This window comes from Engraulis encrasicolus, chromosome 21, assembly GCF_034702125.1.
Source record: "Engraulis encrasicolus isolate BLACKSEA-1 chromosome 21, IST_EnEncr_1.0, whole genome shotgun sequence".
NCBI classification, from domain to species: domain Eukaryota; kingdom Metazoa; phylum Chordata; class Actinopteri; order Clupeiformes; family Engraulidae; genus Engraulis; species Engraulis encrasicolus.
Window position 1 is genome coordinate 15,255,336 of NC_085877.1, and position 18,668 is coordinate 15,274,003.

General features: G+C 42.2%; 1 protein-coding gene across 1 annotated transcript; it reads right to left on the reverse strand.

Moving 5' to 3' along the window:
- Positions 1 to 800: 800 nt before the first annotated feature.
- On the reverse strand, positions 801 to 17,942 carry LOC134438076 (adhesion G-protein coupled receptor G7-like). Its single transcript, XM_063187663.1, has 14 exons — positions 17,939 to 17,942; positions 17,247 to 17,687; positions 15,367 to 15,471; positions 15,040 to 15,149; positions 14,789 to 14,941; positions 13,480 to 13,568; positions 11,730 to 11,871; positions 11,098 to 11,256; positions 10,628 to 10,740; positions 7,623 to 7,957; positions 6,893 to 6,974; positions 6,179 to 6,337; positions 2,132 to 2,291; positions 801 to 1,744 (listed from the first exon to the last, which is right to left on the reverse strand). Exons 1-14 carry the CDS (start codon positions 17,940 to 17,942, stop codon positions 1,532 to 1,534), a joined length of 2,265 nt encoding a protein of 754 aa, XP_063043733.1. The 3' UTR covers positions 801 to 1,531.
- Positions 17,943 to 18,668: the final 726 nt, after the last annotated feature.

The window sequence follows — 18,668 nt, forward strand, 5'->3', positions numbered from 1 at the left end:
TGTTCGTGACTGAACAGCATACTAGGGAGATTAGAGAATGGCTGTTGTAGTCAACTAAAGAGGATATATTCCGGTTTCACAATTTCTCGCGCTGTAACTGCCATTTTGTTGACATATTAATGAAATGCCGTCTGACCCGCCTTTGGCGGATCAATGCACGACAGCCGTCCGGTCTGTTCGGATGAGGTCTTTACCCGGCTCTCCAACCGGATCCTCCGGGTTTTATATCATCTCTATCTCTCACACACACACACACACACACACACACACAGACACATGCACGCACGCACACACAGACACACGCACACACAGACACACGCATACACATGCATACACACGCACACACAGACAAAGGTAATCAAATGACGTTATAGAGATGCTTTAACTAAAAGATATATTATTTTAAGATGTCATATTAAAGGTGGTTTGAAACAAGTTGAAAGCCATTTGCAGAGTAATCACACACAGACACACACAGACACACACACACACACACACAGACACACACACACACACACACACACACACACACACACACACATCCCTAACCTGAATATGATATTACATAGTTGAATGTACCAGAGTGGACATAAAATGTTTATCAACCAAGATAGAAAATACCAAATTTGTTTTATACAGACGACGCCAGGGGTAGCTTTTGAGATCTAGCAGACCTTACCCTATAAAAGGCTAACACAGGTCCGTCATACAAATCCTGAGACAAGGATCAAAAGTACAATAGTCCTTTTATTTGTTGTACAAAATTACAGATCTCTATAAATAAAATGTGCAAACAGCAGTTAAAACACACTCCCTCACGTTCACATTCACTCACACACACACACACACACACACACACACACACACACACACACACACACACACACACACACACACACACACACACACACACACACACACAGCACACTCACAGTCGCTAAGGTGTGGTTACAGGGGACGGTGGAACAAAGTTCACAGCCCACAAATATAACCACCAAAATAAAGAGAAGCAAAACATAGCAAATCAGTAAGAAAATAAACACGTAAGTAAACCAAAAAAGGAAATCAAAATAAAATTATAACTTGCATGATAAACATGCAAATGCACCTCTAAAGGAAAGAAAAGGTAAAGGTATTTAAGAAATAGTAGGAAGAGGTCATGAAACCGTTTGCCTGCGAAATTGGCAACCAGTGGGTGCAGAGAAACAAACATGTAAACAGCCCACCTCAATTAGGGGCCAGGGGTCTGTTTCTCGATTCTTGTCGTTGCTAACCGTCTTAAGACAGTCTTAAGACCTTCTTACCATTCCCTTGGATTTAGTGGTGAGCGTCGCTGTCGAGAGAGAGTTGAGTCGCTCTTACGAAGGACATTGCTACCGTCGTTAGCAAAGACGCTTTCGAGATACGAACCCCAGCCTCTGAGAAGCTAATAAACAAACAAACAAAAAAACACCATCAACTCCAGAGGACTGTCGGTCCACTGGGGAAAGTCCATGTATACAAGGTTGCCAGTCCATCCCTGGACAGGGTCCTAAAGCCTGAATGATGTTTTGCTATTTGCGAAGTGTCCATCTGACTGGTAATTAGCACTCGATGAGTTTTCCGAGCGACCCTTGGGCCTTGCCTTCCACAGTTCGTACACTTGCTTGTGCAGCGATATGTCGAGAGCTGATTGTGTGACAGACTGGAACATCCTCCTGAAGTCAGCCGTCCTCACCGTGAATAAAATGAAGATCTGTACACCCTGTTGAGGTATAAGATATATGGTAATACTTAAGGGTCTTTTTAAGTTTCACTTGTTACTATGGCAACTATAGTTAAGACACTAATACATGTATGTATAAACAATTTGTGAGCCATGTGTTTTAACACATTCGACCATGTATTGGGTATATACACATTTCTTGTTCACAAGTAGTTGTCTTTATTCTTGAATATATTTTATTATAGATTTCTATAATACATGTTATTATATATTTATTCAGAATATAAATATATATAGCCTAGTGGGTCAGGTAAAAAAAAGTAGTAGTAGTTCCTAGATGGAATAAGGAATTCTGATTTTCATTTAACATTTAAAAAATAGATGTCACCATATCAGTTAATCTTTCAAACATTTTCATTCACTGACCTGCGTGGTGTTGCACACACAGAACAATATGCTGAAGATGTTTCCGAGAGTGGGGTCAGTGGTGGAGAGTACTAAGTAGCCCAGTACCCAGGTGATGCCCAGCACAGCTCCCAGAGAGAAGTTGCTCATAAACAATTTCTTCAGTGAGGTGTTCCGTGTGCTGACAAGGGAGACGAGAGAGTATACACACAGTTTAAAAAAAATCTTCTTAACACTTAAAGAGTCTATTTCACCCTTTCTAGAGTGTTTTTGGTCCCAGCTAAGTGTTGAATTAACACTGCATTCTTTAGTGCAGTGGTTCTTAACCTGGAGTGCGGGCACCCCCTGGGGGTGCGACAGAGATTCCAGGGGGTGCACGGAATTTTGTTTGTGTAGAGGTTGTGACCAAAATTATACTTGCAAACATTATAATTAGGCCAAATTAAGTCCAAATTAAACAAGTTTTGGTTCCCATTTAAAGTCATTCAGGTACTGATTCATGTCTCAAGCAAGAATTATTGTAATTAATCACTCATTTATCATTTTTTAGTGCATATACACATGTAGAAGTTTGTGTTGGGGGTGCGCGGCTTGTCTTCGGCACAGGTAAGGGGCTGTGCTAAGAAAAAAAGGTTAAGAACCACTGCTGTAGTGTATATTATGGATTTGCACAATTGACCTATGCCCTTTAAAGATGTGATGGAGTTGTGGGTCATTTTGGGTTAATTTACAAGAAAGACCTGACAGATAACATTTAGCTCACATGCACATACAGATAAGGTCCACAGGGGCCACATCTGAGCGCCCCATTCACTGTGACTATTTATCACTTATCCTGGACCCAACCACTGTGGACTATTGACCCCTTTACTGTTTGTAAACAGATATGACATAATTTGGTTGCGTGCGCATCGTTGGAACAGAATCGACCATGCACCGTTCACTTGTACAGAAACTCGGCAGGTGTTTTTGTCCGAAATAAGATCACGGATGGTCACGCTAACTTCAGATATGCAATGGGCACCACAGACACGGGCACATTCCTGATGATGCCCTCAGTCCAGTCAGTAGTTTAATGTTTTGTAACAACAAACCTCTCCTTTGCTTCTGGAACAGCCTCTTCCCTCTCAAAATAGCATAACAAGTGTACTTTTCAGAATCTCTATTTTTTATCAACATACACGCTGCAGGACGACAGGTTTTTTTCTCTTTAGGGTGTGCATTGTCTGTCCGTGTGTATGTGTTCACAGACAATTTTACATACAGCCTCCCCACTCCCTATTTTACCCATGCCTGCAGTTCACTTAGGGGCCGCTGACGAGAGAGCGCAGCCCATTCATTCTGAATGGAGGCTGCACTCCTCGGTTGGCGCCCCTAGAGTGCAGTACCAGAGACATTTTAAATGCAATTAGAATAGAGAATCTTTGGCAGTACCACCCGGAAGAGTGGAGTCTATCGTAATGCCCTTAGAACATCTCTGGTGTGTTTGAGTCAACGATGCGCACGCATTCAGTAAGGATGACGATTCTGAACGGGCCAATTTATCACTTATCCTGGGCCAAACCCCTGTGGACCTCTATAATCTCTACTTATGTCCTCGTTCAACTCTTTAAACTTATTTCATTTTCTCTACACCTACTTACTTACCTTTCTACTTATTTTATCAATTCTGTCTAGTTTCTTCTTTTGTGTTCTTGCTATTCTTTCTTGTTTCTGTCTCTCCTTACTTCACTGTTTTCTCATCTTTAACATTGATATTTACTAATTTGTTAAGCACTTTGAGCTGCATGCCTTGTATGATATTGTGCTATACAAATACAGTATTATTATTATCATTATTATTATAGGTCATTGTAGACTAGACAGTGTAGTAGGGTTAGTTGTTATGAAGGAAAGCTGTTTCAGGAGAAAGGAATGTTCACAAGCTTCTTGAAAATTGGGCAATTCTTTCTTTATAGCAAACAACTGTATACTTCATAAATGAAATCCCCCTCCTGAAAATGTCAATGTGTTAAGACGTGGCACCAGAGCCGGCGCTCCCAATACGCTCACTACGCTCACAGCGTAAGGCCTCGCGCGACCCGTTACGTTACTGACGTTGACAGTTAAAAAAAAAAAAAAAGCCGCGAATTGATTTCATTGTTTATTATTGATTCCGTCACACAAAACGTGAAACGTCCAACATAAAACGACATGTTCCCTGCGGAAACGACAAGAAAAAGAAAATTCATGAGCGACGAGAACAGCAGTCAGGTAGGCCCAGGCAACGTAACTCGGGGTAGGGTAGGGTAGGCAACCATCAATGTAGGCAACGTAACTCCCTCAGGTAGGCAACGTAACTCCGTATGCTTCCACTCATTGTGATCCTTCTTCTGTGGCTAATTTCGTATGGAGCAGAAGTGTCAATGGGCCTTTGTATTGCACAACAATGCCGTGTTAAAAAGTGCCCAGGTCTTCGATACAGTCACATGTTGTAAAAATGGGGATTCACGTTTTAGTTGTTTTAAAAGGTAGAAGTTGTTGAGAACCACAAGCTGAGTAGCGTTTCGTTTAGCTTTTGCAATTAGTTCAACTGAATCAACACAGGTAGCCTAGGCTAGAGAGAATGTGAGAGGAAAGGGTGGTGTTGTCAACGTTTTACTGTTGTTTCGAAAGGTGTACTAGTTGAATCATAATCTGACGAGCCGTTCGTTTAGCCCATGAAACGTCAGTGCAGTCGAAGCAACGAAGGAGGGAGTATGAGAGAAGCGGTGCCCTTTCTGTGTGTGTGTGTGGTGTGTGTGTGTGAGTTTGCGCGCGCGCTGTTGTATGCGTGGCTGCCTCTCGATTGTTTAGAAACAAATATCAACATACACAGACATTGATTTTGGTTATGACAGGCGCTTACGATTTTTGATAAGACGTCCGTGCAGTCTAAGCAATGGAGGAGGAGGGAGTGAGGGAGAGGGAGAAGGAGTGCCGTGCATGTGTGTGTGTGTGTGTGTGTGTGTGTGATAACTATAGCAAGGGGGCGCGGCTTGCTTGGATAGACCTTTGGTGAATGACTGAAACTTGTGACGAAGGTGAATCCCAATAATAAAGTGAACACAACATTATTCACAATAATGTGTGATAACATTCATAATAACACATGTTATATAGCTAAATAATTTATTTTACATATGAGTTTCTTATCATAGGCCTATTCATTTATTTTTTAAAAACGTTTTAGACCAGATTACTAAAGGCAAGCTACTAGGGGGCAGGCTATAAAATATGGTAGGTAAATTCAAACAATTTGATGGAGCTAAATTAATTGAAGCCTTAGTTATATTTTACAGGCGCTATGCTTAAGTTTCTGACCAGCTCAGACTCCAGTCAGTCAGCCAGTGGAGGGCCAGCAAAATGTTCAGGTAGTAGGCCTACACAGATGAGCCAGGTACACCTGCAGCTGATGAGGTAGTCGCATGTTCAGTACAGCCACCGTTGTCTACATGTTCACAATTTGTTATGACATTATTGATGTTTTTGTCTCAAGAGCGCAGAAAGGGAGACTTTTTAATTAAGCTTGATTTGAGGTAAAAATTGTGTCTCTGTGGTTCGCGTTTTGCGGTGGGGGGGGGGGGGGGGGGGGGATGGGGTCGGTGGGGGGGTTGCGCGCTTCATGAGGGCCTCTTGGCATATTTTTGCCTAGGGCCCCATGGAGGTCAGAACCGGCTCTGCGTGGCACCTTTTATGGCAATGAGAAAGTAATAATGTATTACTAAGGCAGCACTAGGGCAGTGGCCTAGCTGTTAAGGAGGAGTTGAGCTTTAGATCAGAGGGTTGAAGGTTTGAAAACCACGCTTCCACTCCCTATCACACTCCATGGCTGAGTTGCCCTTGAGCAAGGTACCTATAACCCACACTGCTCCGGGGACTGTAACCAATTGCCTGAACTGTAAAATAACTTAGTCGCTTGGGATAAAAAACACCAGCTAAGTGTAACATAATGTAAAACAAAAATTCAAGCAGCAGTAAAGAATTCCACTTGGTGGGATGGCAGGATGTATGAGGCTCCGGCATACTACAGTTGTACATGTTTGTTACCTGCTTAAAATAGGATCCTTCTTGCAAGTGTTTACTCCAAAGTATATCAACACAGCAGTATTGCATAGCAGCATTATGGTGACTGGAAGCAGAAAACCCCAAAACATGGGCTTTGCAAAGTCAAACTGTCCAGACTGGGTAGTGGCTGCAAGCCAACAGCTGTAAAATGTAGAAACATGTTTGTGGTCAAGTTCACAAGGTAATAATAACTCATAAGGCAAAATGTAATATAACATTCAAGTATTGTACAGGGCTTTGCTTTCCAAAAACTCTCAGAAATAGATCAGAAATAGATACCACATCAATAAAAGTTTACACATGCACATACATTGTGCAAACATTTTATTTGCTTGTGCGAGAACAAGTATTCTATGTAGGCTTATAAATGTATTGTATATATAAACTTTTAGTGATGTGGTATTTTATAGGGGGTACCTCATACTCAAGTACTGCTTAAAGGTTTTTGGGAAATGCAGCCCAGAGCAATTAAGTACTTTGGGAATTTGATAATCAAATCCATATAAATTCCTCTCTGTTAATTAAGTCTATGCAAACACAGATGATAGTTCAGTGGCCAGTATTTCAGTGCTGATATTCTGTTGGTAATTTGTAGGACTTTGGGTGTCTTTACATTAGCTTTATGATTCGTGTCACATAAACGACAGCTGAAACATCGAGTTCATTTAGTTTTAATTAATTACTATAATTACTCACAACTCTTCCCGCCTATATCCCAAGGGGCTGTCCACTCTGTAGGTCGCCCCAACTGTGATGGCAACCAACACGCCGGGAAAACCTGAGAGAAAAGATAATCTGAGGTCAACATGACAATGGATGTGTTTAAAACAAAAACTCACTGGCACATTGATGACTAAGTTGCAGGGCTGAACAGGGAACAAGAAAAAAATCAAGAGCATTTTTATATGCCTCCCTCTGAATTGTGGGCCGGTGACAAAGGCCCACAGGGCCAGATTACCAGTCCAGGCCGGCCAAGTTATCACTCTACAGCAGCGATGGGCAACTTTCATGACAAGGAGGGGCCACTATTTTTTTATCGCCACCACCAGAGGGCCACATGACCCCGGATCTGACTGCAACTTAGTTGGTTGCTCACTGACTGTCGATATTGTTCTCTATCGGCCAACGGTATAATTACAATGGATTAATTCAGTAGTGGTTTTAAAAAAAAATCTGCTCATTATTTTTAAAGTCATATGTAATCTATGTAAAAGCCACACTGAGTAAGGAGGCGGTCCGCATGTGGCCGCCGGGCCTCCAGTTACCCATCCCTGCTCTACAGTGTACAGTGTAGCTTTGAATATGTCCCCTTCTCACCATTTGGATTAGAATTAAATGAAAACAGAATTCAGGTTTGAAATGCTTTATCTTGCTTGTGTTTTACAGCCGGAGAGGGACTATTGTCGATTCTTGCTTCATTACTTACCCCAGCCGGCCACAATGGATGCTGCCAGGAATCCAGTCGGTGAACCCGAGAGTGTCTCCCTGATGAGTACGAATATGTGCAGTGCGTAGAGGGTGTTCCAGGTGAACGTGGCCAGCAGGAAGTACTGCATCACGGCAGTGAGGGCAGTGCAGGGGCCCCTGTCAGGCTCCTGGTACAGGTCAGTGGTCAGCAGCGTGTTCCCCTCTGACACTTCGGAACTCTGAGAGATATTCTGATTGGGATTCTCAATTCCAAACAGGAAGAGGAGGTAGAATATCATCATTGAAACACAGATGCTAACCAGGAGAGTCGTTGGAGCAATCTTCCTGGATTTCCTGTACACATTAAAAATACATATATAATACTGCTAATAAGACGATGACAACAATAATTAGGTCTCACTCAAAAATAGTGATAATTTTAGTCTTTGGTCATTGTAAAACAGTGGTCTCCAATTAACTTTTCCCAAGGGCCAAATAATGTAGAGCAAGCGAGGCCGCGGGCCAGACCAAAAAAAAAAATAATAATAATAACAAAAAAAATAAAAATAAAAATAAATAATAGAAACACTGTTGAAATATTAAAATATTAGTATTAGCTGTTGCAATATAGTGCCAGGGAGGAAGACCAACTGTGGACAGGTTAACGAGAGAGAGAGAGAGAGAGAGAGAGAGAGAGAGAGAGAGAGAGAGAGAGAGAGCACGTTCAACTGCTGAATGCATGTTCAACTGCTGAACGTGCTCTCCAGCAGAGCCACTTCAGTCACGGCACGGAGGGAGGGAAGGGGATAGAGATTTAGGCTACATGACAAGACCTAAAACAAATATAGGTCAATGTGCGCCAAAATCCCAATTCGATCGAGGAACAAAAGCGATCCATAGCGATTAAATCTCATTGAACTGGTGCGCTGCATCTCACCTCTGCCTGAACAGAAAAGACGCAAGCCCATGCAACAGGTGGCACCCAGGCAGATGAAATAGTTAGTTTCCAGGAATGCTCGTCTATATATTTCTTTATTGCGGTCGTTTTCGAAAATCATATTAGTTTTCCTCCAACTCATTCCCGATGTATCATGCATTCTCTGCTCAACTGGTCTCGCATAACGCGCCCCTACCAAACTACGGAGGAAAAATATCCTCCACATTTAGAATGGGCTACTACAGTACGCCAGCTAAAATGCAAAGAGGGTGATATCACAAATACACAAAAATAGTGCAGGGGAGGAGAATCGTCCAGATTTAACAGAGGACAGAGTGAGTGCTCTAACTGCATAACTGAGCGCTCAAGACTCTTCTGGTTGAACAAAGGGAAACACGCTCATGAGCACCGTGCACCGTCGGGGCTGTCGGGGAGATGAGGTGGGCCATCAGGAATATTAAACCCTATTCTGCCTAAGTTTCCTGGACATTTCTGAAATTCGGGTTAGGGGTAGGGTGGAGCAAGGTAGCCTAAAGATAGGCTAAATTAGGAATGCGATACAGTTATACACGTGCGATACAGAAATGTCAGCCAGACCTTGAATATTACGAGTGCAAGACGAAGCAAAACTGATATAACAAAAACATACAATAGAAGCAAAGGAGAATCGTTTACATTTGCAAACAGAAGAGAGTTGAGAAAACTCTGCCGACTTGGCTTAAATAACTGTGCGCTTCGCGGCTCACCGCGGCGCGCAGGCTGCACCCAGCAACGTTGACCTTCAGGAATACTCAGCTAATCTTCTACCTGGCTCTATATTTCCAAGACATTTTAAAGGAACTGGTTTCGTTTTTGTCCTCCCTTCTTTTGGTAACGACTGTTCTCTGGAGCTTGAATTGCGTTAACGTCTCTACATGTAGGCTACCTTGCATAAATGATACTTCCAAAATACGGGATAATTGTCATCCAAACTTCACATAAATGTGAGTAAACAAAAGACAACATGTATCTGGCCTGCTAAATACATAAAAATAGGGAAGGAGAGAATTGTCCTCATTTTCAACCAGAAGAGAGGAGAGTGTTTCGATACCGCACAATTGCGAATGAGGTAAACGCAATGATGAATAACGGCTTCTCTAGATGTCTAGGAGACAACAGATTGCACTTCACCATTTTCCCTCATTGTCAATGTCTGTCATGAGACTGTTATTATAAGATTTAACTGTGATCGAAAATCGCGCATGGCCACAAATAGGCGCATTTATGGTTTCATTTTTAAGGACCTCATGGCGGGCCAGAAATTTGCTGCCCGCGGGCCGTTGTTTGGAGACCAGTGGTGTAAAATGTTCAGGGTTAATTATAGCCTACTTGATATTGTGTAATATTAAGAACTATAGTGTTGAAATTACACTGGCCACCTGCAGAATCGTACTCTGACGTTTGACTCCACTGAGTAATTTGCTTCTCCACAGAGTTGTAAGTAGTCTATGGATTAATTTTACTCTGAAATATTAGCACCCGAATTTTACTGTGTCAGAAGCATACATTAATTGCACTTATTTTCCCAGGATAGACTATGAACATTATGCAAAAGAAGCATGCCATGTCATCGGTTTTGAGGTGTTAGAAGCGAAACTGGTGAGTGATTATCATGAATTATGTATAACCACCTTCATGCTTTTCCATTTCTTCCCAGAAGATGGCACTCATTAACCTTGCACTGCGTGTGAGGGGAAGGCTCTGTGTTGTGGGATCTTTATTCAATTTTAACATTTCTAACACATGGTGTTGGAATCAACAAAGATGCAACCTATGACCCCTGTCCACAATGTGGAACAGAAATAGGCAGCACTGAGCAGAAAAAGGAAGCAAAAAATAAACAGTGCAGGAGAAGAGAAAATAGCCAGCAGCAACCCTCAATGTGTAATCAAAAATCAAACAAATTCAAATCAATTTCAGAAAGATTTGAAGAATCACGGGCATTTGTCAATCAGACAGGAATCTTCCGTATGGACATGCAACAAGTCGATCAGACTGTGGACTGGACTGAACCATAACAAGATGTGATGGCTTCTGTAAGATCCTACCTGGTGACGATCTGGAATATTATGGTCAATAACAGGCCCAGTATAGACAAAGAGCAGCCCACTGTGCTGATAGCACTCAGTGCCTTAGCATACTGATGAGAGAGCCTGAAAGACTGGAAGGAAATAGCATTTATGCAGATGACACTACATGTACAGTATATTCTCAGTATTAAGAATGTATGAATGATGGAAGATTTGCACAAAGGGCCTCAGGGCAAGACACTGATAGGTCATAATAGGACTCCCACTACCAATACGGAATGGCCCTGGGCTGAAGGGCAAATGCCCTGCTTGCCCCCTATAGCCCCCTATGATACTGTATAATATATCTGCATATTCACACATATATACTGTAAATAACATTGCTTTAAAGTGGGCAAAAGAAAATGTTTTATGTCTGAAGTTCAGTGCAGTTCTTTCTTTTTTGTTGTTGTTGTGTTTTTTCAGTGGGTCAATGGGTGGTAACAAACCATGAGCACAGCAAAGTTGGTGGTGTGGTTGCACTGACACTGGAGGGTGGAAACGTTAGCGGGCGTCTTGGTTTTGAAGCAGCCCTTGGTGCTCCAGTCATTGAGGCTGTAGTTCCAGAAGACGCACGCAAAATCATGCAGGACCTTATCAGACGTGTTCTAGGGCCAAAAACAATACATTCAAGCTGTTTTGCCATCTCTAGTTATCACAAGTAAACAAATAAACACAGCGGCACACATTTACATTTTACTTACAGTCATGCAGCCTTTTCACAAAGCCCCGTCTAAGGTTAAAAGGCCCATAGTAGGCTACAGTATTTGTATCATGTTGACGTTCCCACTGCTCACCAAGCTGGGACAGCTTGCATTACTATTCACACCTCAGACACAAACTTGTACAACATGACACAAATCTCATATACAAGGCCTTTGTGAAAATGATTGTAATTGTGAGAGAAGTTTAGAGGTTTTTTTTATGATGTTCACAATTTAGAGGCTAAGCAGTGCTCTATCTCTCGCTCACACTCTGATGGACCATTATCAAACAGATAAGCACTCCTTTTAAAAAACTTCATCAAATAAAATCAAAAGGTAAGAAAGCACCCATGGCCAGTCAGGTGATGTGACCATACCATGGGTAGGAAGTGCAGCTTGACATGTTCAGCTGTGACTCCTCCTAGACTTCCAGAGATCACCATCCTCCTCATCTTCAGGGAAGGCCGGAAGGCTCTGGACCTGAAGAACAAGTCGTTCTCATAGAGCACGAAACCAACGCTGACATTTGAAGACGTACGGGAGGGATCTGAAAAAAAGACAGCGAGCCCGTTTACATTACCACAATAATCGGGTTATCGGAATAAACAGGTCATTGCAGTTAACTGTTTATTGTTGTTTACATGCAGTCTGACGGTTGCATGTGTTCCATTCAAGTGTGTGACACGAAACTGAAATTCAAGGCTTATGATTGGCTACTTATTATTCTAGAATGTCAATAACCCGATAATCTGGTTAAGGTGTACAGTTTACATGTCTTGAGAAATCACTTTATTAGCCCCTATAAGTCCCTATAATTCGTGTTGGAGCTGCTCAAAATAACTGTTTTTTTTTCGCCAGTGTCACAACACTGTCCAAGACATCAAACTTTTAAAACTTTTAAATCAATGCAAACCTGAGGGAAGTTTGATGAAGATCCGAACGTCAGAAGGAATCTCAGTATTAGTCATTTCTGACACATTCCTCTCCAGTTGAATTCTGTTTGTTGTAAAGTTACTTGAAGTACCTAGTTTTTTTTTTTCAAAGAATGCATCAGGGTTAGGACTATTTAAAGTATGGACAAATAGCACAATATTTATTACGCATGTCTAATCATACACTTTATGATTGGATGTACGTAGTTTATCAAAATGCATTTATTTTCATTTTACACGTACCAGAGAGGGCACTGAACTGAATGCCTGTTGTTTGGTCATTTTGCACCTGGACGGTCTGGATAGCCAGTCTGGGCTGAACCACCAATGATGCATTACTGCTTATATGACTCACTGAAAACCTTTCCAAGGTGTGAGTTAGACTGGTGGAAATCACACACACATGCGCGTGGACACACACACACACACACACACACACACACACACACACACACACACACACACACACACACACACACACACACACACACACACACACAAATGAAAATGCATGTAGAATCTATCATATTCCATTATAATCAATGACATCAGCCATTAAACATTTCATAAAATATCTCATGTTTTGTGCATGATTAGCTTGCTCTCTCTCTCTCTCTCTCTCTCTCTCTCTCTCTCTCTCTCTCTCTCTCTCTCTCTCTCTCTCTCTCTCTCTCTCTCTCTCTCTCTCTCTCTCTCTCTCTCACACACACACACACACACACACACACACACACACACACACACACACACACACACACACACACACACACACAAACACACACACAGGCAAACCTTAATATCTTTGTGGGGCCCTTGCGGGGGCCCTTCCTATCTTTGTGGGGCCCTTCCATTCATATTAACCATAACAATAGCTAAAGAATGCTAAACTGTGCCCACACCAAAACAATACAATCCCTAACCCTAACCTGCCAGTGAGGAAATGTTTTTATACTTTTACTTTTACCAGTAACAACAACCAGTTAACTTACCAATAACAACAAACTACCACAGCAAAAGGGGACAAAACATGTGGAGTCCAGGACTTGGGCCCCTCATGTCTCCAATACCAGTGGCCTAAAGAAGGTAGATTGATCTAGTACAGCCCCCCACCCCCCTCCCACACACACACACACACACCACACTGCATACCACTGCAGGTTGGGCAACATGAGGGCAAATCCAACTTCATCCTTACCTTATAGTAGCATCGTTTTCTTCAGTAAATTGTTCAGGTTCAACCGTTAGCAACTGACTAACTGTTGTCACAACAGCCACGGTTGTGTCCTGTTAAGAAGATTTGGGATGTAAGTAAAGTGTTACCAGCTATTCTTATTTTTCTCTTTTGAATATGTATCCCAGATATTGCTATTGGGGTGACTCACGATGGACCTTCCCAGCAGTCTCCTCTGAAGGCACTATATCCCTGATACTCCACAAACCTTGGGTTGGTACATAAAGCTAGTATCTTGACCACACATCCATGCCTCCAAAATGTCCGTTTATATACCAACAGTATGTGTTGTGCACGAGAGTGTAGCCATTCAAAAGTTATCACACATACAAAGTCAGCCATCTTGAGAGTAGGGATTCTTGAAAACATTGGCATCCAAAAGGCAACCAATTCATATTTATAGAATGTCGACATGCAAGATCTGGTGTGAATCCATGACATTTGATACAGCGCAAACGGGGTAAAACCAATGGCAGTATCCTGAAGCGCCACAATTCAGAAATGTGAATACTTCACTGACTAGCATAGTAGGCTGGTAAGGCCTACTGACGCTGTTAATCAGTTAAACAAACAAATACACAAAAACAAAATAGATCCACTTGAACAAGTCTGAGTGCTGGACAGCTGAGTGCTGCAATAAATGTGGGCCTTGGTGTATTTCCTGCTTCTCTGTTGATAATTAGACATTTACAGTCACGAGCTGCTAGCTATAGCAATAAAAAAGTTCATTTAGGGCCCTTCTGATATGGTAGGCCAAAGGCCAAAGGCAAGCCTCTCCATTGTATCCAAGATTGAATGAATAATAAAAGGCAGTCAAGCGACAGACATATATTCTTTTACTCCCATTCGTTGTTTTCTTGATTTTGGCTCCCATGGATGGGTGTGCTCTATTCTATGGGGTTAGAGTTCAACCTTGTGGTCCTCCTCAGATTCACTAACAAACACATGCTTGCCACATTATTTGTAACCCGTCAGGCCTGTGTTTGTTAGTGTATTTAAGGAAGAACGCAAGGTTGAAACGTCATCCTGCCAATGAATGAATAAACAGCATAAAATTACTTAAAAGAAGTGCAAACCTTTTTTTGTTCAAGTATTTTTTTTTTTGTTCAACACCAGGAATGCACAATTTAATGCACATGGAATGGATGAAATGCAGTTTCCCTGGACACTGAATGAAGGGACACATTGCTTACAAGCAAAGGGATAATTTGCTATGGAAATGTCCAGATTTTTTTGTCAGACAGAATTGGCAACAGTAGAGACAGTTGTGTACCTCTGTGATGTTGGTGCTGTCGGTCAGGATGGTGTTTACTATGGATGCTGCTGCAGTGATGTTGGAGCCCGTCAGCTGATCTGGCCTGGACGTGAGAATTTGTGTGTTGGTTGCCAGCTCTTGTATCTCTTCAGGATCAGTTGACGCTGTAATCTGGGCAGAGGAAACGGAGAAAATTTGCCATTTTAAAAGAGAAGTAACACTTTCTGAATAGAAACTCGTTCACAGAGTACACAGTAAATTCTACTTACATTGGCTTGAATATTGTCAAGGGTTAAACCACACCTAACTCTCTGCACAGGGCCAAACATTGGGTTGCCGTTTCGTTTCACACATCTACTCGAGGCTTGAGAAACACCAGCTGGGAGAATGGAGAAGGGAGTAGACAGTAAAAATGCAGCGTTAATGCAACACTTACAGTACTCTGGGACAACATACACTTGATGTTGAATCGACACTCTGAGTGTTGAATCAACTTCATTTTACCATGTAGGTGGGAATATGTTCATGTTAATCTGTATGTCCTTAAAACACAGTAATAACAAGAATTAAAAATCCAAGTCAAGCCTGTCACTTACCATTTTCTGTATCTTCTGGACATTTCTGTGTGGAATATGCATACCAACCAATGACAGTTTTGGGGAAAGTCAAACCACCCAACGAAGTCTCATCACAGAAGTTAGCTAAAGACATTAGGACAACACATATGGGTTATTAATTGACCGTAAAATAAATGGCATTGTGACCAGTGACACAGCACATCATGATAAATCATAATTGATTATTTAGAATTGAAATAAATAACAGTAAAATCATATTAAGACACAAATATTCATCTCTGTAGCATGAACTTCACATGTGCATATCACTGACGTATACTATATATGAACAACAAACGTTCAATTCAAAAGTGAGGCAACCGCAGATGGGGCAAGACCCTGAAGCTGGAAGAAAATTGCCATTTCCCATTCATCTCTATTGGATAGACTTACAGTAAAATAATGAAATTGCCAATTCTTGCCGAGTCTAATCTATTTTGTGCAAGTGGTTGTTGCTAATCTTTTTCCAACAATCCCAGTTTTTTTTGGCTGACCCTTTATTTTCCTTTATTTTAAAGAGCTATTAAATTGTTTAAATGACCAATGCACATTGTTAGGCTACGATGACACTGTAGACAGATTTTACAGTAGTAGGGGGATGTTTGATTGTTTGTTAATAAAAGTGAGCGTATTCCGAGTTGAATAAAGTTCAACTCAAGGCGGAAAATCCGCTTCACGTCACAGGCAGATTTCAAGATATATAACAGATTCATGATCCACCTTTAGAAGAGTAGGCCTTGAGAAAAGCTTCTATCCATTTACATAGATTAATTCACAAAGTTATTTGTGTTTGTTTTCACAATGCTCAAAGAACCCAACACCATAGATTAGGCCAACGTTCCGAGTGACTGCTCAGCCGTTACAACACATTTGCATTCGAAACGGCGCAGCGGGTCTGCACTCAGTCTAATTGCTACTGATAAATCAACTGGACATGCAACGCAGATTGTTACAGCCGAAACCGTGTCCAATGTAATCGCGGCCCAAGTTGGACTGATTGACAGTTGGAATTCTTTTTTAAATGTTTTGGTTGACTAGTCGCGAATGCTTCAAAACCGTTGAATGGAATACAATAGAAGCATGGCGTCCCCTATATTTAGGTCAGTGGTGCAAATGATGCCGAGGTTAAACAGTCTCATGAATCATTCAGACTTCAAAGCTTCAAAAGGTCAGTATCTATGATGGTATGACGGTGCATTATGGCTTTGATTATGGTCTGCTTAATAATTGCCACTCTTAATCGCCACGTCTTAATCTGTTACCTTACTCTGTGTTATAAAATATACCTATGGTACAAAGAAAAGTGATCTTATCTAATCTACTCTGTAGTGTCAGAAATGTTGTTAGAATGTAGCAAACAGTGAACTGGATTGATTCATATCTCTCTCTCTCTCTCTCTCTCTCTCTCTCTCTCTCTCTCTCTCTCTCTCTCTCTCTCTCTCTCTCCAAACAAAAAGGTCATAATCAAGTCATTCATGAACAGGGGGGTCGCTTAGGGGGTAAAGTGTGACTGAGTCACCAGGGCCCTTTGTATATAGGGGGCCCACATACAGTCCGATTTGTGAAGATATGGCCGGCGGGGTCCATTGGAGCTGATTGTACATAGGGCCCAAAATGTTCTGTTATGCCCCCTTTCATGAAGCATGTGAAGTGAGGTGATAAACAGGCCTATATTCTTGATATGAGCACCAAGCTCAACATAAAGTACTGCACGCAGTCTGCATAAGCGAAGAAGACTAAACTAGTCACATAACTGATGTTCTACAACTTACTGCGTAATGGTGAATATGTGTGTCTTAATGCACAGTATACCCATACACCAAAACAAATACCTTATATAAACAAGAAATAATTTATACCAATGTCACAAGTGTCACCAGTCCACTCATCTGGGCAAATGCAGACTCCATTTTGCAGCTCTCCATTGACACATATCAGGGGAGCTTGGCTTGTTGTGGCAGGTGTGACGGTGGTAGTAGATACCGGCCCATCTGTTGTAGTGGTGAAGTTGGGAGTGGTGAAGTTGGGAGTATATACTGTGGTGGTAGGCCCATCTGTGGTGAAGTTGGGAGTAGTGAAGTTGGGAGTGGTGAAGTTGGGAGTGGTGAAGTTGGGAGTGGTGAAGTTGGGAGTAGATTCTGTAGCAGGCCAATCTGTTGTAGAAGTGAAGTTGGGAATGGTGAAGTTGGGAGTATATACTGTGGTGGTAGGCCCATCTGTGGTGAAGTTGGGAGTAGTGAAGTTGGGAGTGGTGAAGTTGGGAGTGGTGAAGTTGGGAGTAGATTCTGTAGCGGGCCAATCTGTTGTAGAAGTGAAGTTGGGAATGGTGAAGTTGGGAGTATATACTGTGGTGGTAGGCCCATATGTGGTGAAGTTGGGAGTAGTGAAGTTGGGAGTATATCCTGTGGTAGGCCAATCTGTGGTGAAGTTGGGAGTATATCCTGTGGTAGGCCCATCTGTGGTGAAGTTGGGAGTAGTAAAGTTGGGAGTCGATTCTGTGGTAGGCCAATCTGTTGAAGGTGTGAAGGGGGTAGTAATTGCTGCAGTAGGCCCATCTGTTGTAGGGGTGAAGTTGGGAGTATATTCTGTAGCAGGCCAATCTGTTGTAGAAGTGAAGTTGGGAGTAGTGAAGTTGGGAGTCAATTCTGTAGCAGGCCAATCTGTTCCGATGTCTGGAGTAGGCCAATCTGTTGGGCCGGTAGTAGGTCTAGTGGGTGTTTCTGTAGTAAACCAAACTGTTGTAGGTGTAAAGGTCGTAGTAGTTGCTGCAGTAGGCCCAGATGTTGGACTGGGGATATCAGTTGTAGATGGACCAGGAGTATCTGTTGTCGATGGGCCAGGAATATCAGTTGTAGATGGACCAGGAATATCAGTTGTAGATGGACCAGGAATATCAGTTGTAGATGGACCAGGAATATCAGTTGTAGATGGACCAGGAATATCAGTTGTAGGTGGACCAGGAATATCAGTTGTAGATGGACCGATAAAATCAGTTGTAGGTGGACCAGGAATATCAGTTGTAGGTGGACCAGGAATATCAGTTGTAGATGGACCAGGAATATCAGTTGTAGATGGACCGATAAAATCAGTTGTAGGTGGACCAAGAGTGTCTGTTGTAGATGGACCAGGAATATCTGTTGTAGATGGGCCGGGGGTGGGAGGAGCAGGAGAGGTGAAAGGGGTTTCCGTAGTGCTTACATCAGGTGAGGTTTGGGGAGGTTCTGTTGAGATGGTGGAGATAACCCCTGGAGTGGTTGGAGATGGTTTAGAGGCAGCTTCAG

Bases quoted from the DNA above. Each gene is read 5' to 3' on its own strand.
- LOC134438076 (XM_063187663.1), bottom strand. The intron at 11,872-13,479 runs GTAAGGATGAAG...TTCAAATGTCAG, and splicing joins GAAAACGATGCTACTATAAG to CGTTGGTTTCGTGCTCTATG. The intron at 2,292-6,178 runs GTAACAAACATG...CTCCCTTGTCAG, and splicing joins AAGGATCCTATTTTAAGCAG to CACACGGAACACCTCACTGA.